Source organism: Zosterops lateralis, assembly GCF_965231275.1.
Source record: "Zosterops lateralis genome assembly, chromosome: 6".
Classification (NCBI taxonomy): domain Eukaryota; kingdom Metazoa; phylum Chordata; class Aves; order Passeriformes; family Zosteropidae; genus Zosterops; species Zosterops lateralis.
Window position 1 is genome coordinate 55,969,538 of NC_139761.1, and position 24,579 is coordinate 55,994,116.

At 43.8% G+C, this 24,579-nt stretch overlaps 1 protein-coding gene across 5 annotated transcripts in view; it reads left to right on the forward strand.

The window, feature by feature from the left end:
• Nucleotides 1–17,618, forward strand: part of SHANK2 (SH3 and multiple ankyrin repeat domains 2) — a 282,094-nt gene extending 264,476 nt beyond the window's left edge. For all 5 annotated transcript variants that reach the window (XM_083862692.1, XM_083862695.1, XM_083862693.1 and 2 more), the window contains 3 exons: nucleotides 85–196; nucleotides 1,269–3,666; nucleotides 12,775–17,618. In XM_083862692.1, coding sequence (XP_083718818.1) covers nucleotides 85–196; nucleotides 1,269–3,666; nucleotides 12,775–13,348 — 3,084 coding nt within the window. In that variant the 3' untranslated portion in view covers nucleotides 13,349–17,618. The remainder of the gene's footprint in view (nucleotides 1–84; nucleotides 197–1,268; nucleotides 3,667–12,774) is intronic.
• The last annotated feature ends 6,961 nt before the right edge of the window (nucleotides 17,619–24,579 follow it).

Sequence of the window (24,579 nt, forward strand, 5' to 3'; positions counted from 1 at the left end):
GGGGTAATGGATGAGGCATTATTTCCATATGGGAGAGACTTTCATATTTTAATGCTGTTGGGGTTTCTGTTTGTTCTTTTGTAGTCCATGTATGAGAGACAGGGTATTGCTGTGATGACACCCACTGTCCCAGGGAGCCCTCAAGGTCCTTTTCTGGGTATACCTCGGGGTACAATGAGAAGACAAAAATCTATAGGTAAAATGCCTCTCTTGTATGGTGTTGTTCATTAATAACATACTTTGAGTAACTTTGCTTCTTTCCTAAAGTGTGTTTCTCCGACATCATTACCCCAGCGAGTGGCTGTTTAATCTTTATACAAACCTCATGAGAAAAGAAGTTTGTATGTAAGGTGGTGTCATATCCACATTCTGCTTGGCAAGTACAGAATTAAGATTTGGTTATTTTCTTTAGAATGTGCCCTCTAACAAGGACAAAAAAACCCCAAACAACTATACAAGCCTTTTGAAAAACATTAGGGCAAAAAATTATCTTTTTTTCCCTTGTTATTGAGGTGAAAGCATTTGTAATGCTGTGTAGTTTACAAAGAAATCCTGTTGATCAAATAGGCTAAAATTCACCCCTTTTTTTCTTATTTCAAATGATGTTTTTACAACAAAGAAACAAAGAGCAGACCAAATTTGGGCTTTTTTGTTCTTGCTAGTAATCTTAGCAGCGACTTTTATCAATTTAGAAACGCATTATGCTGATGTAAAATTAGCATCCAAATTATCCCAGTATTACCCAGTTTATTTATGTTAAAAGCCGTATTTGTAATGATATAATGTCATCTTTTGAAATGCAACATTATGGGTTTTTTTCCCCAATAGGATCTTCACAGTCCCTTTGCTAAATTTCAATTGCATCTTAAAAATTCATTAGGTTTCTGATTTTTTTATTATGTGCGTTTGTAGAATGCTGGAGCAAGGCAGAAGCAGCTCCTCTGCACAGAATGACTTCCCTGTGCAATATTTTCAAAGAAAATGTGCTTTTCTACAGCCACCTTGATGATACAGAAACCCCAAATATTTGCCTACACGTCAGTTTAATTAAAATTTTGCAGCATCCTTTTCAATCCTGGCACCTCGCATGTCCAATAGGAAAGAATGATTATGGTGGGAATCAACCTAAAGGCCTCTTTTGGAATTTTACATACTCCTCATGCCCTGGGGAATGCACCCTGGCATTTTGGGTTGGATGGAGAAATAGTCCAGCGTGAGGGATCTCAGTGGATGTGGCAGTGTCTTAAATGCACTCTCTGATTTTTCAGGAATTACGGAGGAAGAGCGTCAGTTTCTGGCCCCTCCTATGCTGAAGTTTACCAGGAGTCTTTCAATGCCTGACACCTCTGAAGATATCCCACCGCCACCACAGTCCTTACCCCCCTCACCGCCGCCACCTTCTCCCTCTCTGTACAACTCCCCCAAATCCCTGACGTCCCGGAGCTACGGAACGATCAAGCCTCCATTTAACCAGAATTCAGGTGCAAAAATCTCTTTGGTTAGGCCCGAGAGCGTGGGGACGATGATAAGGGACAAAGGGATCTATTACCGGCGGGAGTTGGACCGGTACTCCCTGGACTCAGAAGACCTTTACAACCGGGCTCAGGCGGCTCAGGCGAATTTCAGGAGCAAGAGGGGCCAGATGCCTGAAAACCCCTACTCCGAGGTCGGTAAGATCGCCAGCAAAGCAGTTTACGTGCCGGCCAAGCCAGCCAGGCGGAAGGGGATGCTGGTGAAACAATCCAACGTGGAGGACAGTCCAGAGAAGACCTGCTCTATTCCAATCCCAACCATCATCGTCAAAGAGCCATCCACCAGCAGCAGCGGGAAAAGTAGCCAAGGGAGCAGCATGGAGATCGATCCTCAGTCTTCAGAGCAGCCCGGACAGCTCCGGCCCGACGACAGCCTGGGAGTCAGCAGTCCGTTTGCAGCAGCCATCGCAGGGGCCGTGAGGGACAGGGAGAAGAGGCTGGAAGCCAGGCGCAACTCCCCGGCCTTCCTCTCCACAGACCTGGGAGACGAGGACGTTGGATTAACCCCACCGACACCGCGGATGAGGCAGTCCAAGTTCACCGAGGAGGCCATGTTCAGCAGCGAGGATGGTTTCAGACAGCTCATGTCGCCATCACCAATCCCCGCCCCCAGAGAGCCCGAAAACCTTTTTAACAGCAACGAACCCAGCAGCCAGAGCGACTCAAGGACATTGAATGCTCCGTCCAAAACGAAAGGTACTGACAACAGTACGGCAGCAGCCAAGCCCACGAGCGCTCCCGGCTCAGATAGCTACGTCCACCCGGTCACAGGGAAGCTGTTGGATCCGAACTCACCACTCGCCCTCGCGCTCTCTGCCAGGGACAGAGCCATGAAAGAGCAGACACAGCAGATTCCAGGCAAAGGGGACGCCGTCAAAACCGACCTTAACAAACCGCTTTACATCGACACCAAGCTGAGACCCAACATGGAAACGACTTTTCCTGTTACTGCCACTGTCACCAGGCAAAATACCCGTGGCCTCCTGAGGCGGCAGGAGACTGAGAACAAGTACGAGTTGGATGCAGGGAAAGAAAAGAAAGCTGAAGAGAAGAAGAACATGTTGATAAACATCGTGGATACCTCGCAGCAAAAATCAGCCGGCTTGTTGATGGTACACACAGTGGACACGGCAAAGTCGGATGATATGCCCGAGGATGAGGAGGAGAAGGGAGCTGAGATGGAGCCAAGCCCTGAAAACTCCCCGCCGGAGAGGCCGGAGGGCAGCGAGGAAGTGGAGAGCGAGCTGAGCGTCCCCGCTGCATCCGAGCCCCCGGCTTCTCCCTGCAAAACCATCGTGGCCGCCAGCTCCGTGGACGACCCCGTCATCCTGCCTTTCCGCATCCCCCCGCCGCCCCTGGCCTCCGTGGACATCGACGAGGAGTTCCTGTTCACCGAGCCACTGCCCCCACCCTTGGAGTTTGCCAACAGCTTCGACATCCCCGACGACCGCCTGGCGCCCGGCACGGCGCTGACAGACCTGATGGCGCAGAGGAAGAATGGAGCCCCTTCGCCCAGCCAGCCTGCAAACTCCTTGGACAGCAAAAAGCCAGCGGGTCTCTCAAACTGTTTGCCTGCCTCCTTCCTGCCACCCCCCGACAGCTTCGACAACGTCGCCGACTCTGGGATCGAGGAGGTCGACAGCCGGAGCAGCAGCGACCATCACCTAGAGACAACCAGCACTATCTCAACAGTGTCCAGCATCTCTACCTTATCCTCGGAAGGGGGGGAGAACGTGGATACTTGTACAGTCTATGCAGATGGGCAAACATTTCTGGTGGACAAACCCCCAGTACCTCCTAAGCCAAAAATGAAGCCCATAATCAACAAAAGCAATGCACTTTACAAGGACGCGCTGATCGAGGAAACTGTAGACAGCTTTGTTATCCCTCCTCCTGCTCCGCCCCCGCCTCCCATCAGTGCCCAGCCCAACCTGGCAAAAGTTGTCCCCCAAAGGACATCCAAGCTATGGGGGGACGTGCCGGAGGTGAAAAGCCCAATTCTCTCAGGCCCCAAGGCTAATGTCATTAGTGAATTGAACTCAATACTCCAGCAAATGAACAGAGAGAAATCCTCAAAGCCAGGGGAGGGATTGGAGTCGCCGACTGGAACGAAAACTGCGAGTCTCAGTACAAGGTAAAAGTAATTAACCAAATCATTTTCTAAAAAGGCTTGATTTTTCTTTTTCTTTGCCATCTCTTTGCTAACTTCTCCTGTAAATCACAGAGATTAAAGAAGAGTGTGCTCCCTATTTGCTTTATGAATAGTCTGTATCAAACAAGAATTTCTTACACTGTCAATATTGTGTTGCCTACATGATAGGACAGGAGCTTTCTCAGCCTTCGATTTCAAGCTTTGCACAAACCTTTCAGGTGTTTTGATGTGAATTTCTTGGATTTCTCTTTTTTTTTTTCCTCTTTAATTTTTTTCTCTTCAGTGTCTTTCATTTTTAAAGGGGTGATAATTTAATTTTTCTTCAGTCCCATGAGGTATTTTGGCTTCAAAGGGGTAAAAAGTGTTTTTTTTGCCAAGGGTTGCTTTGCATTCACTGTGTGGTGTCATTTGATTCATGCTGAGACCTCTCCTAATCTATTTAATCATAAAGTATTTCAGAGATTTTCTGATTAAAATCACTTTGCACTGTCCATGTTATTACTAAACCGCATCTGTACAGAACGTGGATGTAAGATCATGAAATCCACAGCTATGAAGAAAAGAAAGGTAATTTTGTACGTTTTATTAGGAGACTGAGTTATTTCTTTTTGCAAAAGCACCATGCTGGTTTTGTTTTTCTTAAAAAAAGATGCCACCTAAGTCAATTTTATTAGAATTATTCTGGTGGTGAATAAATAGCTCAGCCTTTGGAAAGCTGCAGTACTTTGCAAGCATGAAGATCATTTGTTTATAAGGGAAGGGTGTCTCTGCTGATTGCAAAGATTGCTCATTCAGAAAACAGTGTGATCCACAGCCTCAGCATTACAGTCAGATATTACTTCCTGCAGGATGGAAGTCATCAAACTGGTGACAGTGAGGGAATTCAATTTTTAGAATTGAGAAATGGGAATAAAACACAGAAATTCTGGAATTCCTCTCAGTGGCACTTGACCAAACAGAGCAGAAATTGCGTTGGCTCTGCAAGAAAAGCCTTCATACATGCAAAAAACCCACATTATTTTTGCTAGATGTTGATCATGCTTCTTGTTAAGCCCCATGAACATGCTGTCTGTATGTCATGTGTACAACATTATTTATCAGCTTTTATTTTAAAATTGAAAGGTATTTCCAGGTTACAGTGGAGATCTTTAGCATCCGTGTTTTATTGGAAAATAACCGAGGCTACCAACTACAATGCACTGTAAATATGTCGAAGTACTCTCATTACTGAGAGCAAAATGATAAGTAGAAGTAAAGAGATTTTTTTTTTTTTTGGTGAAAATACATTTTTAAAGGTATAAAGGGTGGAGAAAATTTGAAAAACTATGGCACTTCATTGGAAAAAAAAGCAAACTGTTATGTAAGCAGAAGTAGCCCCATATGTTACCTTTTAGAGGAAGATCTGACTTAGTGACTTAGTGTTACAAATTTATGTTGCTTTTTTTCCCTCTCCTTGAGGTTTTTTAATTTTTCTGACTCAGCTTTGGCAAATTACTACATCTTCATTATAGAATACAGAGGCTTGATTGGGGGGGGGGGTGGAATTCCAATGGGACTGAAATCTTGCTTCTTCCCTGAAAAGTAAACACAAACGCTCATCTTTGCAAACTGGGGAGAGGATCCTGGGATGAACCAGTGCCAAAAGAGCTATGAGGGAATAAATGGGATAAGTTGGCAGCGGCAAAGAGCAGCAAAACTCTTGGCTGTCATTTGGCTGCAGGAGAAAATGACACCTCTACAGCATTCCTGGTGGGAACAGGAGACGGGAGGGCTGGCTTTTGATTTTTCCTGCCATTTTCCAAACTTGATGTGATTACTTCTTAATTATGAGCTGGATTGAAGCTGCTAAAACCGCCAGGAAAGGTTGCTAAGGATTTCTTTTTTAAGCAAATAATAATCCAGGAGACAGCAGAAGAGAGCCAGCAAGCTGCAGACACTGGAAGTGTGTTTGAAAAGGTGCTGCAGGCAGTGTCTTTTCATCTCAGCAAGGGTAAGGCAGGGAGATGGAAATGGGCACGTTCACTTGTGGAACCAGAAGTCCTGTGTTTTTTTTTTTTTTTCCACTGCTTTTACTCCTGCTTTATCTCTCTAAAAGTTAAATAAATTACAGCCTTTCTAGCCCAACTGCACGACTGACACAATTTTTTTACAAAGCTGTCAAATATTATGACCAAGGAACACCATCTTGTGAAAATTTCAAGTGTAAAAGCTAATGCTTAAATTGCAGGGGTAAAATTCCTGGAGTTCCTTGGTATTTTTTTTCCCCCTAATACTCTAAAGCTTATGACAACCAATTGTTGAGCTTGCAGCCCTTCCCTGTGAGGCAGCATTAGAAAGGGACCAAGGAATTTTGTCTCGCAAAAAGCAGGGATTCTGCGGAATTAAAGAGCAACTCGTTAGCTCTGTGAACAGAGCAGTGATAATAAATGAGCCTGTTCCTATCCTTCAGCCAAGGAGAGGGATTGGGAAGAGTTATAAATAGGAGCAGTGTTCACAGGCTCGCTTGGGCGGTGCTCGCAGCACAGGCAGCCTGATGAAATTAAAAATATGTATCTGCTTATGGAGCCACACGTGAAACTACGGACCAGATTGGAATCCTAAATCCCACTAAGAATTCTCTTTTCACAGGCAGTAGATGTAAAACAGGGGTTCACTCAAGGCAATTGCCCTGTTAGGGGGGCACAAGGGTAAATTAAACTGCAGATAGTTGGGTAATGGCTGGCTGCAGTAACCCATTTCACCCAAACACCCTCTTTGTGTGCTTTTGATAAATGAGGATTAGGAAGAGATCATTCTATGCTCCTGAACAGCATTTCTCATTGATTACATTCAAACCACCCTAAACTTGCTTTTATTCTCTGCACCTTGGTTTAGCAATCATTTTCCATGGTGTATTTACAGTTCTCCTATGGTTCTTATGGAGACACTGAGCTTCAAGATTTTTAAATAGAGCATGGAAATGCTTGGCTGGAAACCATCTGCTCCTCAGTGGCAGTGACCAGCCTGTGGGATAGGAAAAGGGAGCCCAGCAGGAGAAGGGAAAGGAGGAAGAAGTGAGAGGATGTGCTTGCTTACTTTGTACTAATTAAAGTGTAATTAAAGAGTTTGATCGCAAGGTTCAGGAGGAGAGCTCCAGATCCCACTCCCAATTTTGGCCACCATTTACTTTGAGGAATTATGACCATCAGCTGTGGTGACAGATGTTTTAATCTGGTTTGTCCATGTCCTTCTATGGGCGAGAATTGTATTTTCAGACTCTGTGCTGCCCAGGGCTGCAGTTCTGAGCTCACAGTCAGTGTCACTCAGCTCTGCACAGAGCAGGGACACAAAACAAATCCTTTTCCTGCTGAAAACCAAGGACAACTTTCAGTCCCAAAAGCACAAACAAGGATGGGCTGGAGGGAGGAACAAGAAGGATGGGACCTCCCAACCTGGAGCTGGAATTGGACAATCAAACCCCAATATGCAAATGGACCAAAACTTATAGAAGTGTAAAATCTTGTGACTGGTCGATCATTTTGTGACCATTCTTAGTCCACCCTGGGTGTAGCCCTGGTCAGGCTCTTGTCCTGCCCAAGGTGGATCCTGGAGGCCTTTCAATAAATCCCTACTTTATTCTCTGGCTCGGTCCAGTCTCTGTTCCAGGTTAACCTTCCAAAGGCATCAACAGGATGTGTCAGCCAACAATGCCATAAATATATATGCCATATGCATATGCCAATATATGCCATAATTATAGCAGGGCTATAAATCCACTTGAGAGGCCCCTGGCTTTTATAGGGAGCTGATGAGAGGACTGGGAGAAGAGCAGAGCAGGGCTTTCCCTGGGAGAGAGGAGGAGTGTTTGCACTGTATGTGACCTGGCAGTTGTGTAGCACCACAACCATCAGGTGCCAGCCTGAGATCCAGGGGCTAAAGGCAGCGTGGCTGAGGCAGGATAAACCCAGGGGCTGCCAGGAACAGACAGCTCAGCCCCCAGGGAATACAGCATCCTCCCTCCTTCCATGCCTCTGGAGCACTTATAAGGAATTATGAACAGCATCAAAATGATCCATGGCTTTGCCGGAGGGTGAAACACTTTCAGTGTTTCTGTGTTTGTCCAGCAGTGTTTGCACAATCCCATGGCCTCTGGGGCACATTGGCATCACTGCTGGTGGTGGGAAATACTCATGGTAAGTGTGGGAGTTATGGAGGATGCTGTGGAATTGAGTCTTCTAGGAAGAATAACCTGCACTGTGCTGGAATAACAAGTCATAAAAGGGAAACTGGCCAGTGGACCATCAATGAATTAGGTTTTTTCATGAGTACCTGGAAAAGTTCCTTTTTTTTTTCCACAAACAGGTAAGGCAGAACAGAACTCAGTCATGAGTCCTTTATAGGGACTGACCCTACGTTTGGTTTATTGTTAAAGATATCTGTGTTTGGCAGAGGATGAAATAAGTGCCTTGATTTTTCACTTGCTGCTCTCCCATTAGACTCATTTCACGTCGTTAACTGTTTGCCAGCCGATTTCACAGGACTGCTTGCTTTGTCAGTGATTTCTGCAGTGTTTCAGTCATTCCATTTTGTCATTTTTATTTGCTGTCATGACTGCTGTTGTCAGAGGAGAGCCATGCTGAAGTGCTATGAAGTAAGTGCCAACCATAAAGCATGGACTATTCTATGTTGTGCATTCTGCTGCTTTTTAATGCTCACTCATTGTTATTGCATTTCAGTGACTTTGGTGGTGACTGTGTTTCTCACAGTGCAGTGTGGATTAGACCATCCTAATCCAGAAATGGTAGCCATCCTAAAATGGGACCTAGGATGTCATCTCAAGGTGAAATATTAGCCACATTCATCAGAGGAGTACTCAGAAAATATGTTGGTAACATGAGCACAGAAGACCAGATTCCTGAATGTGTCTGAGCACCTAAACAAGGGGCAGGACTTTTCAGATATGGCCCCATTCTGCCAGATTCTGGGAGTTGGAAGGGTGGGGAGGGATGATTAATTCAGTTTTACACTTCTCTGTGAGGCTAAAAGTAAAGACAAACCAGCCCTTGTGGTCATCTTTTGTCCTTGAAAGCTTCAGGTTCCCCCTGTTCTCCTTCCAGCTTCCCTTTTCCCCGCAGTTCTCCAAGCAGAGAGGGCTGAGGCTGCCTCCTGGCCCAGCACCATCCCCTTCCTGCTGCTTTCCAGACATTTCACATGGAAACTCCTGCTCCTGCACAGACAGACTCCCACAGACCTTCACGATTGCTCCTCACTGGCAGCAGACACTGAGCATCTCTCAATTCTTCTCCCCAAAATAACAGCGTTGTGAGGAGCTCTGGATCCTGCCAGTCATCACGTCAGCTCTTGTTCTTCACCTGCCCCCAAAAGAGACAATTCTTGGCTTACTTTCCTGCCCTGCAATTTGCCTCTGACAACAAAGTAAAAATACTAAGAGGTGAAGGCAAAGTCTGGGGGTTGTGCCTGCAAGATCCATACGAATTTAATTTCTTGCAGCACCCCTATACAGGGACTCCACTTGTTGCTCCTCTTGGTTTTTATGATGCTTTCCTTTGATACAATGGAAAAGCTGTGTCAGAACCAGCAAGTCTTCTGGAAAGTTCTAGAGTAAAACAGCTCCCAGGAGCTGAGACTAATGTGGGAGTTTTATTTTTCCATGGGAGCTGCTGCATTGATTTGCTTCTGATATTAAGTTAACAGTAAATCTGAATCTTGCAAATATAATTTAAAATTTAAAAGAATTTCTTGCCTACAAGCTGTGCTGGTGGCTTTCATACTTGGAGGCCACATGGTTGTGACATATAGGTTATATATTTTGATTTTAATGTGAGGCAACATAATGGGCATTGCAGGCTCACAGCAGCAAATGTTTATAAATTACCACCATATGCTGATTCTAATGCAGCAAATTTTATTTAAAATAATTATCAGACTTTTCACCCTTTTTAAAATGAAATTTGGGGCTGGGCAGGTTTAATATGGATTTAACATGCTTAGGATAACAGATGATCAAATAAGACATAAGAAATCGCTCTGATTAAAAATCTGGAAACCCCATAAGACAACAAACCTGCCTGCTCTCCAGCTGGAATGTGCTTGCTCCTTATTTACCAGGGTACCAATCAACCATAAAATGCAAGACAGATGATGGTTTCAAGGCTGTGCCTGCACCCCAGATCATATGGGAGATGTCATAAATTATAATTTAGGATGCACAGGAGTTACATAAATATCCTTGGTTTTTTTTCCTCTTGGATTACAATTACAGTGCAGCATGAAAGAATGGAGTTGATATGGCAGGTGGAAAAGGGGGGAAAGAACATGGGAAAATAATCTTGGAGTGAAAAGCATGGAATTGAAAGCCTGGAAGTGCTTCAGGAGACTTCCCTGGGCTTCACCAGGACTGTGCCCATGCCATGAGAGCTGAGTTATGAACTGAGCTGGTTATGAACTGAGCTGGTGTTGAAACCTCTGCACGCAGCTAAAATTAAAAAAAAATATTCTTATCACTATCCCAGAGTTTAGTGGTAATAATCAACAGCCCTGAACCTCTGGCTTGGAAAAAGCAAGATGCTCTCAGACCTTGCTGCTGCTGCTGCTTGCAGCCATGTGAAGCCAATGCTTTGATCCAGGCTGACAGAAGGCAAAGGACCAGGATGCCTGGGATGCTTTGCTCCCTCTGGGTATTCCTGCCCATGGGGCTGGGACAGTCAGGGAACACCAGCCAAGGAATACTTCGAATGAGAGCACAGAGCTTACTTTTGGGGGGGTTGTTTCACTTTCTTACCATCCTTTATTTAAAGGAAGAGTGACAGTAATTTCCTGAACAAGGCTGGGCAGGGAGCCTTTAAGAGGAGCAGTCTGGAGGAGAAGCAGCAAAAGCGAGTTGCAAAGCACTGAGCCTGGAGCTGTCAGTCAAGCAGTAGAAATTATCTTTCATCACCTGCAATAAAAGAAGGTGGATTTTCATCATCCATTTGATCTTGCCACAATGGGTGTAAATACAAAACCCTAATTTCTAGTATTTGCAAAAGAGGAAAGTTAAGTAGAAGGGTGATTGCAGGTAAAGATCAGGGATTCATTTCCCTATTTATACAAAGCTCATTCTTGCCATCACTAGGATAGCACTACCCCAACCTTTTTCAAACCAGCTTTTTTGTTGGTTTTAAATTATATCGTGCCTTAGTAATGAGCGTGAGACTCCTAATGCTGAGGTAAAGAAGGTGGAAATAACTTGCTCCCCTTGGTTAGGAGAATTTAATAGTCTCTTGCCACAGACTTTTTATTTGTAAGAATGCTCAGCTCCAGCCCTGGAAGACAATAAGAGCCATTAGGTGCCAAAAACATCACAGGAAACACTCAAAACCTTGCCAAGTGTTCCCTTTCTTTGTTAAATTACAAAGCCATAAGTGCTGGAAGCGTTGTTCCTACTGGGTTTTAAGTGAAGTACCAATCTTGCAAAGAGATCCCCCTGTTCCCATTGAAATACATGGAGCAGCCTGTGGGAAATCAGTGGGAATATTGGTGTGAATTAGATGTGTGCTCTCCCAAAAGTTATTCCCGGTGCTCTTCTCCTGACAGGGAGCTTTATTTGAATGGCACCTGCTGAGAATGTTGGTATGGCAAAGCTGCACTTCCCTGGGCTCTGGGTTGCTGGTGAAGTCCCAAAGCCCCAGTTGTGATTCAGGGAACACTCTCGGGGCTCTCCAAAGCCAGCAGCCAGCCAGGGAATCACTGTCTCCAGCTCAGGGCTGCAGTGGGGGAGAAAGGGATGGATAACCCTTGTTATTGCCACATATTGCTATTACCCTGCTTTTCCTTCAGCTCCTTGAGATCTTTTCTGCACAGCAGTGAATCTGCTGGATTAATGAAAGCATTTCCATCTGACATCATGCACCCAAGACATCCTCAGTTCTGCCCAGGCAGGCCAGGCCTGGGGACAGTGTGGAGCTCAGAAACAGAGGGCTTCTGTCAGGGTCTGTGCTGGAAATCTCAGTACAGCATCAGCCACATCATCCTCTGAACTCCATGGCATTGCTTCCAGGATAAATAAACCCTTCCATTGGTCTGCAAGTGCTTTAAATGAGTTGTCTCAAGGTTTCCCCAGTTGACAGGTTATTTCTGAAGTGAAGAACTCTGGAGCTCCAGGCATCCAAGGGCTCTGTGGAGCATCCTGAACTGCGAGCGCTGACTGGCAGGGTCTTCCCATGGGAGTGAGGGCTGTGGGGTCAAGCCTTTGATGACACAAACAGACCCAAACCTTCTAAATTTGCTTCTGTAGCCAGCAGGCAGAAGCAGAGGGTTGTGTTCCTTCACCCACCCTGTCAAGCTGGGTATCAGAGCGAGTCTCTCGGTGAGGATTGTGCCTGCTTCCTTCGTAATCTGAAACTCATTTTCTTTAGGCAGAACTTGATCCCAGCCACATCACCTCCAGTCATGCACAGGAACAAGAATTTTGTCTCCTTAATTTTGTAGTGAAACTGCCAGAGCGTAATTTCTCTGTGGAAGGAAATAGACACGGAGACATTTTAGGCACCTTAGAAGGACTGTTTTATGTTTAAAGCATGGATAGAAAGGGAAATAAGAGCAGCTTGTGCTATAAACAAACAGTACTACAAACATTCTGCAAAATCCACTGAGTGAAGCCCAAAGATCCAGTGCTCCTGAAGCTTTGAACAACTACTATTATTAGCTATGTTATGTGTAAAGCCAGGACTGAAGGATTCCAACCCTCCACTTGGCAAAGGGAAGATCAAATCCTGGTCATGCTTCAAGGGAAGCACAAAGTACTCGTGTGCTTGTTCCACTCAGCATTTCTCATTTAACCAGGAGTTAATTTGGGAACATGTATTAAAAAGGGAGAGAATGTGCTCTGGAAGGTGTTTTTTCCTGGACTGCTCATAAGCAAAGGTTTTGTCTTTAACTATGGCTTACCATTGGTGGTGTTTTTCTGGGAAAGATTTAATGATCCAATTTTTGTACTTTTAGTTAAAATGTGAAACTACCCAAGCATTCCCGTGCCATAATTACCGTGTGCTGATGGGGCCATCCTGGTGGCCAACAGCTCTAACTGTGCCTGTCTGTTTGCACTTGCAGGAGCACGGAAGTCATGAGTACTGTCTCAGGTACACGAAGTACAACAATCACTTTCACTGTCCGACCCGGAGCCAGCCAGCCGATCTCACTGCAGAGCAGGTCCCCAGACTATGACAGCAGGACCTCAGGAGCAAGGCACGCTCCCAGCCCTGTGGTTTCACCAACAGAGATTAATAAAGACATCCTGCCTGCTCCTCTGACTGCTTCTGCTTCAGCCTCATCTCCTTCTCCAACTCTGTCCGATGTATTTAGCCTACCCAGCCAGCCCCCTTCTGGGGACTTATTTGGCTTGACCACAGGGCGCAGCAGGTCTCCTTCTCCCTCAATATTACAACAGCCAATCTCAAATAAGCCTTTTACAACTAAGCCTGTCCACCTGTGGACTAAACCAGATGTGGCAGATTGGTTGGAAAGTCTAAACTTAGGTGAACATAAAGAAACATTTATGGACAATGAAATAGATGGCACACATTTACCAAATCTACAGAAGGAAGATCTGATAGACCTTGGAGTGACTAGAGTTGGGCACAGAATGAACATAGAAAGAGCTTTGAAGCAGCTGCTGGACAGATAAGAATAGCTATTTTGCCTCACAAACTTCTGTTGATAACTAGAGATGGGCTGGTACTGACATACCCCAAATGCCTTGTCTGTCTGCGAGTGCCAGCAAAATTGGGGGGGAGGGGGAAAACAGATGAATTCCTGGTACTCAGGTGATGCAGACTGTCTGCTACATGCCCAAACACAAACCTAAAGATGCTAAAGAAGTGGGGCCATTTTATTTCAAAGCTGTGGGGAGATGTGAGAGAGAGACAATTGTTAACTTTAAAACTTGTGATACTGCCCTTAGCTGGGACTGTCGCGTGATGATTTTCTTTTAAAATTGCAAACATTTCAGGGTTTCTTTTACTGAAAGAAGAAAAAAAATGCATTTTATTTTATTCTCATCTTGACATTCAGTCTCCAAGCAGGCTTCCTTCCCCAGCCCTTGGTTCATTTTAAGAGGACAGGTTGCTCCATTACCACTCAAGCCCAGTTTTATCAGTAGTGGGGATATTGAGGTGGGCACAGGAGTTCATATTCCTCTTGTTTTTTTACTGGCATAGCTCCCTGATCTGTTGGCAGTGAAGCTGGTTGTTCTGCTGGAGTCAGTCCAAAGGTAACCTTGCTCTGTTTTACCTGGTATTTCTTTATTTCTGCAGTGGTATTAAGCACTCTTCCAAGGTGGCAGAACAAGTTCAGTGCCCGCTCCATTGACGTAGGATGGTGCAGTAAAGGGACCATACTTAGAGGTACAGCAAAGTGAAGCTTGTTTGAACCTGAGACCCCCTAGTTCCCAACCAGCTCAGCTGCTGCTGAGTCAAAATATGAACTCCACAAGCCAGGACAAACTTTGGCTTTGGTACTTGCCAGGGAGACACTGAGAGAGGCTGAGCCCTGAGAGGTGCTGTTTAATTCAGTGAGTGGTAAGTGCCTGGGTATTTTGAACAGCAGGCAGTGAAGGAAGGAAGAAGAGAGATGAATGTTCCCATTGAAGTCAATGGGAAGTGTGCCAGGATCTGAAGTGAGAGAGGGATTTCAGCCTGTTAGGAATGGAAATGCTTTAGTTCGTTGAGAGGAGGCAGAGAGGTGATGCCAAGATGGAAAGAGCTGTCGAGTGTCTCGGGGTGTGTGCGTTCCGAGAGCCAGGAGGGCTGGGGAGGGATCCAGGCTCTGCTTTTATCACTGCTGGCAGGAGCTGCCTCTGGACCAGGACAGAGGGCTGGGCACTGGCCCCCAGCCCATTCCTTGGCACGAGAGGTGGGAGCACCCTGCCAGAATCCAGGGCAGGATTGAGAACCCAGAGAGAACTCTCCGGGAGACTTCTGTCAGCAGGGGAGAAGCACCCACAGCTGGTTCACACGGCTTTGTTTTCAAAAAAAACCCAAAAATGATGGGTTTTTTCAACTTTCAAGTTAACAAGTCTCTCTCTGCATGTTTGAACTCCCCCTTGTAATTAACACCTCTGAATATCTGTGAGTAGGACTTTCTGGACAGAATATTCAAGATGTCCGAGGTGGGTAAATTGGGTGTGGATGGCTAAACTGCCTCCCTACCAAACTTTCAGGTTCCCTTACATTTTGCAAGGTACCTGAACTTTCTTTCCTTGATATGGTCCTTGATATGGTCCAGCCTATCTCTAATTTTTTTATTATTGTGATTATTTTTTGCTCACAAACAAGTGTCTAATTAGGTCTGCAACAGCCCTAGTATGAGTACATAAAGTTTAGCATTTTAAATATCTTTCTTTACTGCAAGTTTAAATAGTTGTACAGATAGTTTATAAGCACAATATTTTAAGAAAATAAGTGGCTGGTCTACTGGGCAGCCTTTGTGCCACTTCAGTGCTAGGAAGTTAAAAACAGAAAAAAAAAAAAAAAAAAAAAAACCAAAAAAAACACACAAAAAAAAAAAAAAGAGAAAAAGAAACTTTTTGTGGTTTACTACTATTTCTGTGGAATAATTATAAAGTCTTGACCTTTTTAAAATCAACCTCATTTGGATGCATCTGAACCAGCAGAGCTGTGTTATATTTTCTATCTTTGCTAGAACTTCTACAGAGGAGGATGAATATTTCTTCAAAAATGGTTACAGTTACCAACGCATTGGAAACTCATAAAAAATCAACTTATTTAAGCCTCCTGCCCCCTTTATGGAACAGCAAATCTGTTGACTTAACATCTGTTACTGCGCTCTGTTTGTATTTGGGGAGTTCCAGGGAACCTTGTAACAATAAAAACAAAGCACCGAGGCGTTTCGCTGTCGGGGAGTGCTGAGTTTTTCCATGGGAGGTGTAGAAAATGGCAGTTCCACTCAGACAGGTCGATGCAGGCAACTTGAGGCCATCACACACTTTAACGAGTGAAAAAAAAAAGAGAAAAAAAAAAAGAGAAAAGGTAATTTAGCCATCGTTTGTCTTCCATTTGGTGATACGACAGAATTCAGTAAATAAACCACTGATGCCATGCTCTCTTCTTTTTTTTTATTTTTTTTTTGTTTGTTTTTGTTTGTTTGTTTCTTTGGGTACAGTTGCTATTACCTCTATAACATGTGCCAGAAATACGTTAGGAAATAAATACAGTAGTAAAAAGGGAGAACGTAGAAGTTGACTTTTAAAGCTGCTTTTTTTGGATCACAACCTTCCTGTTGGTTGAACTTGCCCTGGGCAAGGGCTGACACACCCAGTAAGTCCCAGGGGAGCTCGTCCCTTCCTCACACAGGTGTGGCTCCTGCTCCTGCATCTCTTCAGCTGCTCCAGGGGCAGGTGCAGAGCGAGCAGGTGAAAGAGCTGTAAGGGAATAGTTTCATTTTTTCACGTTGTGTCCTGTGAAGCAAAAAGGTAAGGAGACCTGAGGGGACCTACTTGGACCACCAGAATGCACCTCTGCCAAGTCGAGTTGGGTCTCCAGCTCCGAGGGGTGGTTTGCAACACACACACAAAAAATAAATAAAAAAAAAAAAAAAATAAAAAAAAAAAAGAAAGCAATAGTAACAGATAACGCCGTGGCCTCCAAGTATTTTCACCAGGGGGGAGGAGAGAAGACCCATTTCTTTCATGCTACTCTGATAGTGAAAAACAAAGTCGTTAAGAGATCTATGATATTCTGGGTTTTAGGATCAACTTTTGTTTATATACTGTAATTTAAATAAATTGCATTTACATGCCTAGTTTCTGTAATATTTGTGTATACAATACCAAAATCTTACAAGATGTAAATTGTGTATAACTGCACAGACTCCTTACCCTAGGTGTCTGAGAACATTTTAAGTTGAATTCATATATTATAAAATGACTAGATGTGACTGTTGATTTACAGAATTTACATATCACAAAGAAGTTAATTATTTGTGGTACTTAAGTTAATAAAAAAATAGTGATTTTTTTTTTCTTCTTTTCCTCTCAGTTCTTAAAAAGCATTACCCAGTTGATCTGGCGATGATTATGTGTATGAGCCACAAATATTGATAATTTCTCCATTACATTTTTTTCTTTTCTTTTCTAGATATTAATATGTTTCTCGCTATAGTTTGTGTAACAACTTGTGTTCACGTTATCTATGTTGCTGTAATTTTTGTGCTTTAATTCCTCTTATTTCGACTGATTAAAAAAAAAAAAAATCAAGCTCCTGTAACTTGCACTTTTCCCCAATCCTTAATACTCTTGTATGGCAACCAAAATTACTGTAAGAAATAAATATAATATTGCACTAAGGGTGTGGTTCTGATTGCAAACAGAGAACACTGTCTGGATTTTTATTAAAAAAAAGAAAAAAAATAAGTTGCCAAAAAAAGTTGCAATTTGTTATTCAAAATGCATAAAATGCTTTAACAAAATGTAGGTAGAACTAAGGGACAATTATTAATTTATTGTTGGGAAAAGCATTTCCTGTTTATTACTTTTTTTTTCTTTTTTTTTTTTCTTTTTTTTTTTTTTTTTGGTTAAAGCATTCCTTATGCCGAATGTTCCGTTCATTTACCGAATTTCAGGGGCCACGCTCGAAATCTGGAAAAGCAGGAAACTTTGGCGGGGAGAGGTAGAAAACTGCATTACCTGATTTTTTGTGTTTGTTTGTTTGTTTGTTTGTTTGTTTTTTGCCTTAAGGTGGAATTCCGGGATGTGTGGGATGTTCTTTTTGCAGGGGTGGGTTGGGGAGCACTGAAATGTGGGAGTTCGGGGTTTTTATTTCACCAGGGAGCTTGAGTTCCTCTGGGGGCAGAGCAGGGGAGGAGGGAACAGCACTCCTTGTCCGACTTTGTGCATCTTGTGACTTTAAAATCTGTACCAGTGGGCTCTGTTTGTACTGTGAATAAACAAGGCTGCGAATGGGAAAAAAAAAACCAAAACAAAACAAATCAACCAAACAAAAAAAACCCAAAACCAAAACAAAACAAAAAACAAGGAAACAATTCGCATCTTCTTTTGGCTTAGGTTAAAGATTTGTTTTTCTGTCTTTAAATGGTGATGCAATTAAGAGGTTTTTTATTTTTATTTTCTAAGATATTGGAATAAATGCCTAGAACCATTGCCATTTGGTTTCATATGTTCCTTAACTACAATTCTCTTCTCAGCTGTCCTTCTAGCTCATCATTTTTGTAGTCCCCTGTTATTATTTCTCTCATGATTTCCCAACAACAATTACTTGGCAGCTTTGTTTTGTTAAAAACATAACCTAGAACCAGGCTGTTTGGTTTGTCTTTTTTCAATTACTTATTTCAGGTATTGTGGCAAACTTCTTTGTATCCAAATAAAGTCAGGTATTTCCAGTGCAAAACAAAGGATGCTTTGCAATTGTCACTGCTCGTTGGCCAAAGAAATGAGAAGAGTTGATCATTGCTGTCGTTGTGTACATTGTATCAATGTGTTCTGCTTTATTCTTTGGTTTCTGTATTTTTTTTCTGTATTATTTTTCCCCCCCTGTATTTTCCTGCATTTCTTGGACTTTCATCCCCTCTGTCCTTGGCTGGGCCACCTGGAGTAGCACGATTGTAACAACGCTTCAGAATGTGTGGTTTTTACAAAAACAAAACAAAACAACAAAAAAAAATATTGTACGTGCCTTATAATTTTCCACCTGGATCAGCTACACTGTATTTCACATAAAAAGCTTTATCTTCAAGGTGTTCAGTACCTGACAGACAGAGAGTGCTGGGCTTGGAGTGAGCTCCGTGTCACTGCTTTAGGACACACTGAGGAGCTGCAGTGATTCAGACCTTATCTCGCCACATTTTTGGCAATGCAAGCCTGATTTCAAGTCTTCTATTCAAATCGAGCAAGAGGGGGGAAAAAGAATGAGATGAGACTGTTATTTTGGGTTCAGTTCACTGCCATAAATCCTGGGGGGTTGGTACAGTTGACGTGGGCTGTGTTTCGCAGACGAGGTAACGATGATAAATAAATAAACCAAGTGGACCTGATGCCATTAAGTCTGCCACAAACTGGTTCTGTGCCACTGACATCTAGTGGAACCTGATGGACACTGTCTCAGAGCAATATCAGACCTTTAAAAATATTTATTTACTTATTTACTTTCAACTACTTTGTCATTCTTTCTACAAGAAGCTGTTTTAGAAAATTTTGTATTGTTATTAATTAGGTTGGCCTGAGTATTTAAGTCACGGAAAGGCTCATTGTATAATTACACAAATTATACACGAATGAGAAGTCTTTAATGTGTTTTCTGGTCTCTCTGTGCTTATGTTTTCTCAGTTTTCTGTTTTGAACATCAGCATTTCCATGTGATACTTCATCTGCATCTGGCATGGTTTTTAATGGGAATATAGGTTTTGTCTCCAGTACTGTAAACCTCGGACTGTTTTGAACCATTTCCAACACTACAACCTGATGAACAACAGCCTGTTCAGCTCCAAATTGTGAAAAAAAAAGAAATTAAAAAAAAAAAAAAAAAAAAAAAAGTGAGTTTTGAGGTTGGGAAGCAGTTCAGAACAGCTGGGGTGGAGGGAGGATTTCCCTGCTGCACTTGCAGTGCTGAAGTTCGGTTTCTCCAGTAAAATTCCAGTTGTTTTTTTTTTCCTCAGGACTGATGCCAGGAGGAATCCGTGCACGTGTGTGTGAGTTCTTGTACGCTTTCAATGTAAAGGTCCTTGGGCAGCCTTAGAAAACAATGTACAGATAGGACACCAGTGTTGCATGTGCTTAAACCTGTACTGGAATCAATGTCGCCGTGTACCTGTTTGCTTTGGAAATCTGAAGAGAATACAATATACAGAAACCTCAAAATCTACCTCATGTTTTAATGGGTTCTTTTCCACTGGTGCTCTCCTGTCGCCCCAATGTCTCTGGGTTCAGGGAATGGCCAAGCCTGGCTCTCCCCACCCAACCCGCCCCTGGAAAATCCTCAGTGAGGAACTGCTGAGGCTGTGTCGTTCTGTCCTTTTGTTGTGACCCCGTGGTGAAGCTTGGGGTCTCCTTTGGGGTCAGACCTGCAGTGGCAAGGGTGAGGTGAGGGCTCCAAGAGATCAGACAGAAAGGGGGATGGGACAGAACTCACTTATCATTTTCTCATTTTTGTTATTGATATATTCATCATTTACCATTTCCTTGTCACGGTGCTGACAAGTGAACAACAATCATTTCATTTTTATCCGGGCATAGTCAAATAGTGCAAAGAAATGCTATGGTATTTAGATTTTTATTTTTCAAACTGTGCTGCATCCCCTGCTCTCCGTTTGCTCTGTCTCAGCAATTTTCTTGCTATTCAAAGGAGTGGGTGTCACCTTTAGCGTGCGCAGCATTCTGTAGGCTCAGCTGGCTCACCTGTGAGACCTTTAGTGCCACAATAAGAGCCATTCACAGGTGTACACCTCACCTGAGGTGACTCAAAATCTCCAAAAACGCTCATTTCCTGCATCGCAGAGAAGGCACAAAGCAAGGGCAGGTGACTCCCTGAAGCTACTTTTCAGTTTTTAGGACAGGAGTTTTCATCCAGAGGCCAGTTCCTCCCCTCTCTGTGCAGCATCCATGGACACGCCTTTGGCTCTGTCCCGTGGGCACATCCCCGCTCCAGCCGCTGGCCTTGGTGCTGCTCTGCCACCCTTGGGAACACAGCCACCCCTGGGCAGCACAGCTCATCCTCTGGGTGCTGCTGCCCAGGCTGCTTTATCCCGGGGAAAATCACCTGGAAAGGCCTGAGCTGCAGGAATAGGGAGAATTCCCTCGTAGCATACGCACTGAGTGGAGAATCCCACCAGGAATTCCACGGGACTGCTCTGTCGGAGGGAAGAGGAGAAATTTGGCTTGGCAAAGACGTGCACAATTCCCAGCCACCAAAAAAAAAAAAAAAAAAAAAAAAAAAAAAAAGGGCCAGGAATAAATAAAGAATAAATCCTTACTGATGTCAGTGGCTGGGGGGCGTTCACAGGAGCTCAGCAGCAGCGAGACCAGCAGGATCAGGGTGGGAATCAGCTGGGAAAGACTCACACTCTGTTTAAGCAGAAAATGGGAGGCTTGAAAGAGGTGGTTTTTTGGTGGGTTTTTTTCTGTTTTGGTTTGGTTTTTTTTTTCCCCTCATGTGAGGGATGAACTGCCAGGGAAGGGCAGTGACTGAGGGGAATGTTGGTGCTGGAATGAACTGTCACCAGTTGGGGATGGATTCAGGCTGGAAACCGGAAGGGAGCCCAAATGGGGAGGAGAATGGAGCTGAGCTGGGGTGTCCTGCAGGATACAGCCTGGGATTCATTCCTCATGGCACACAATTTATCCTGGGGCACCTCTTTGTGAACTCTTCTGCCAGAGCTGTGGGCTGAGAAAAATGGGCTGGAGGGATCCAAAAGCCTTTCCTGGAGCAGCCTGGGCTGGTGGAAAGTGTCCCTGCCATGGCAGGGAAGGGGAATGAGATGGGTTTTAAGGTCCCTCCCAACTCAGACCATTCCAGGGTTTTATGACTCTGTTGAAAACTGTTAATTAGATTAATGTTGAAGCACCAGACAAAGCTCTGGAGCAAAAAAAAGAAAACCTAGGATATTGCCCCTAAAAGATGCCAGAGCTAAAGCCTGGCTGCAGCATTAATGAACTCCAGGGAAAAGGGGCAAAATTTGTTCAGGAAAGATAAAATTTCCACCTCTGCACAGCTCTGCATCCTCTTGTCAGCAGAAAATAGGTGCAATAAAACAAAACAAATGAAATAGTCATCTGCAGCTCCTTAGGGATTAAATTCAAGGTTGCACAAGGCCCAATGTTCCTGCTAACAAGAGCCATTTAGTCCTTACCTTCAGGTTCTGTTTGTTTCCATGGCTTGTTTTGATCTTTTTTTTTTTTTTTTAGGAAAAAAAAAACAGCTAAAGATCATCGGGGGATTTATTTAACTTGTCTGCAAGGACAGCACAAATTTTATAGCAGATTCTGTAAAATCTTCAGCAAAGCATATGCATTTCCTTTTTTATTTGCATTATTAAATAACAGATAAAGGAAAAAAATTCTGAAGTAAGGATGCTCCATCAGATTGGAAAAAACCATCTAATTAACCACAGTAAGAAACCCTGTGAGAAATTTCAGAGATTTGAAAGGCAAAACCAATATTCATTAAAAAAAAAAAAAAAAAAAAGTGTGGTTATAGATGAATCAGTGTCTCCTAAAGGGCAGCAGGGCCACCTGTCAGGACATTAATGGACTGTGCCAAATATTTCATTATATTGCTCGCTCACACTACTGAAAACACAAGTTTTATCTCATTATTTGAGGTTATTTGGTTTATTGCAAGGCTCAGTTTGATCCTTGCTCTGTAAATGGAGGCTCAAATAAAACCTCCCACAGAAATAAGCCCTGGCTTGTCTGGAGTTTAAGTCTGAGAACTGCTGAGTATTTTTGCCGTATCACTACCTTATTATTTCTTTTTTTTGTAATACTCAGGATATCTTCTTTTTCCTGACTGATCTCTTGTTCTTCCTGGATAGATAAAATTCCATATTTTCCCTCACATGATATCCAATCTGGACACAAGAACATTTTGATTTGTTTGCAGTTGTCGGCTACAAAAGCCAAAGGCCAAGAAAAGGTGGGAAAAGGTGATAGCAGTGCAAATCAGCAGCAATGCAATTTTAAAAGCAGCAGAACTTAGAATGAACTCACTGGAGGATCTGTTTCCAGACTGCACTGGAAATAACACCCAACATTCAGCAGAGAAATCTTGTTATCAACCTGCAATACTCCCAGGCTGTGTTTGAGTCTGAGATTTTGATGGCCTTTATTTTTATCAGTGCACGTAAAAGCTTTCTGCACTTCTGTGCAAACACAAGGGAGGCAGAGCCATAAGAGGTTTGGTCAATGAGGAATTTTAATCTACTTCACAGCTGCCATACAGTTGAATTCAGGGTAAGATGGCAGCTTGTATTTTTCCAGGAACTCTAGTAGCAGTTTGTGTGCCTGAGAATAATCAGAAAATTGTTTAGGTTGGAAAAGTCCACTAAGATCATCCATTCCCCCAAGTGCTGCTGAGCCCTCCATGAAACCACATCCCCAAGTGCCACATCTGTGTGGCTTTTAAATAATTGAATAATCCTACACAATTCCAATAATAATTGAACTCGAGCTGCTCCCCAGGCTGGGCTGTGCCAGTGCCCAGGGCTGCCTGTCACAGAGGAGCAGGGATGCTGCACCAACACCAACATGGGGCAGGAGCAGGACAAGGGTAAGTGAGCACCTGGTTAAATGAGCACGCACTGCTGAGGGGAATGAGCAAGGAAAGGACAGCCAGCATCTGGAAAAGGACACCTGACCCTCCTGCCTCTCTCCCTTGGCTGACCTTGCCCACAGAGGCTGTTCCCCTGGTTTTTTTGGGGTGACCTGGCTCTCCCTGGCCCTGGTGTGGAACACAAGAGCTCTGAGTGGTGCTGGGGAGGGTAACCCCCTCCCAGGGAACAAAGAGCTGCTCCCATCTCTGGATCCAGCAGGGAACAGCTCCCTCCCCTCCAAAGCTTCAGCCAAGGCTGATCCCTGACCAAGATCCAACAAAAGGCTGTGTTGGCAATGTCTTTGTACTCCTGCTGACCTACCCATGGTCACTCTGCCTGTGCTGTGCTTTCAAAGCAAGGCAAATAATTACTGGTGGCAATAATTACGGCACTGGGGAGGCAGGACAAAACACAGAATTTCTCCAAAGCTTCTTGAGGCCTTCCAGACCTCCTAAAAGAAAATCCAAATAAATGGGATTCCCAGCAATGCCCCAGCTCCTCTCAGCTGTTAACCTGATGTTTACTCCTCACTTGAACTCCTCCTCATGCAGTGGAGTTTGCAGGCCAGAGAATGAACAAATCTCATTTAGCTTCCAATTTCAGTATTTCAATTTCAGTATCTCTGTCACAGCATTTTTGCTGCACTGCCTGAAACTTCCAGAAGCCAAAACCTGGCATGGGGAACTGCAAACACTGGCCTGGAAGGTCATGTGGGCCCAACTCTTTAAGGATAATTTTCCTTTTTTTTTTTTAAGTGGGAATTATGCTAGAAATAGTTGGAGCAGATGATTTTAAATTTTTGGCCACTTAAAAGTAATTACTTAATCAATTTTGCCTGACTCCACATGGCCATTAGACCCTATTTTTGGGGAAGCTATAGCAGAGCACCACACTCCTCCTTTCAGGGTTCCCTTGCTGTGTGTGAGGCACTCCCCAGGCAGTGGAAGATGTAGTGCTTCTTTTTCTGTCCCAGTTTCCCGGATCCTGGGACAAATCTATCAAGTGAAGCCACTTTGATCAACCCAAATTCCCTTTTTGGAAGCAATCCAGGGCAGTACTCTGCACTTGGCTTCAAGGTTGATCAATTCTTGCTCTTTTCCTTTGCCCGTGGATTAATGTCTCACTTTCACTTTCACCCAGGGGCTTTGCAGCAGCTCCTGTAGAAATGTGCTCAACGTGAGAGGAAATTGAAGCAGCTTCTTCAATTTTAGTACAAATCCAGCACCACGCCATGAGCATCCTGTTGATAGCTATGGATATTACTGCAGCCTGAGTTTTGGAGGCTCCACAACTCTTTCTAACAAGGAAAAGCCTGCAGCAAGGGAAAGAGCTCTTGAACTTCACCCCAGCAGGAGCTGACCTGGAGTACAGGCTGGATTGTCTCAGAAAATCACAGGTGGCTTCAAGTCTGTGTTTGTAAAGGCCAAGTAGCTCCCTGTGCTTCACTTGGTGATTTCCCATGACTCCCGCTCCTCTTCCCTGGTTAAAAGTAAAAAACAAAACAAAAAGATCCAACAAACCAAAAACAAACAAACAAACAAACAAACAAAACCAAAAAAAACCCCAAACAAACCAAAA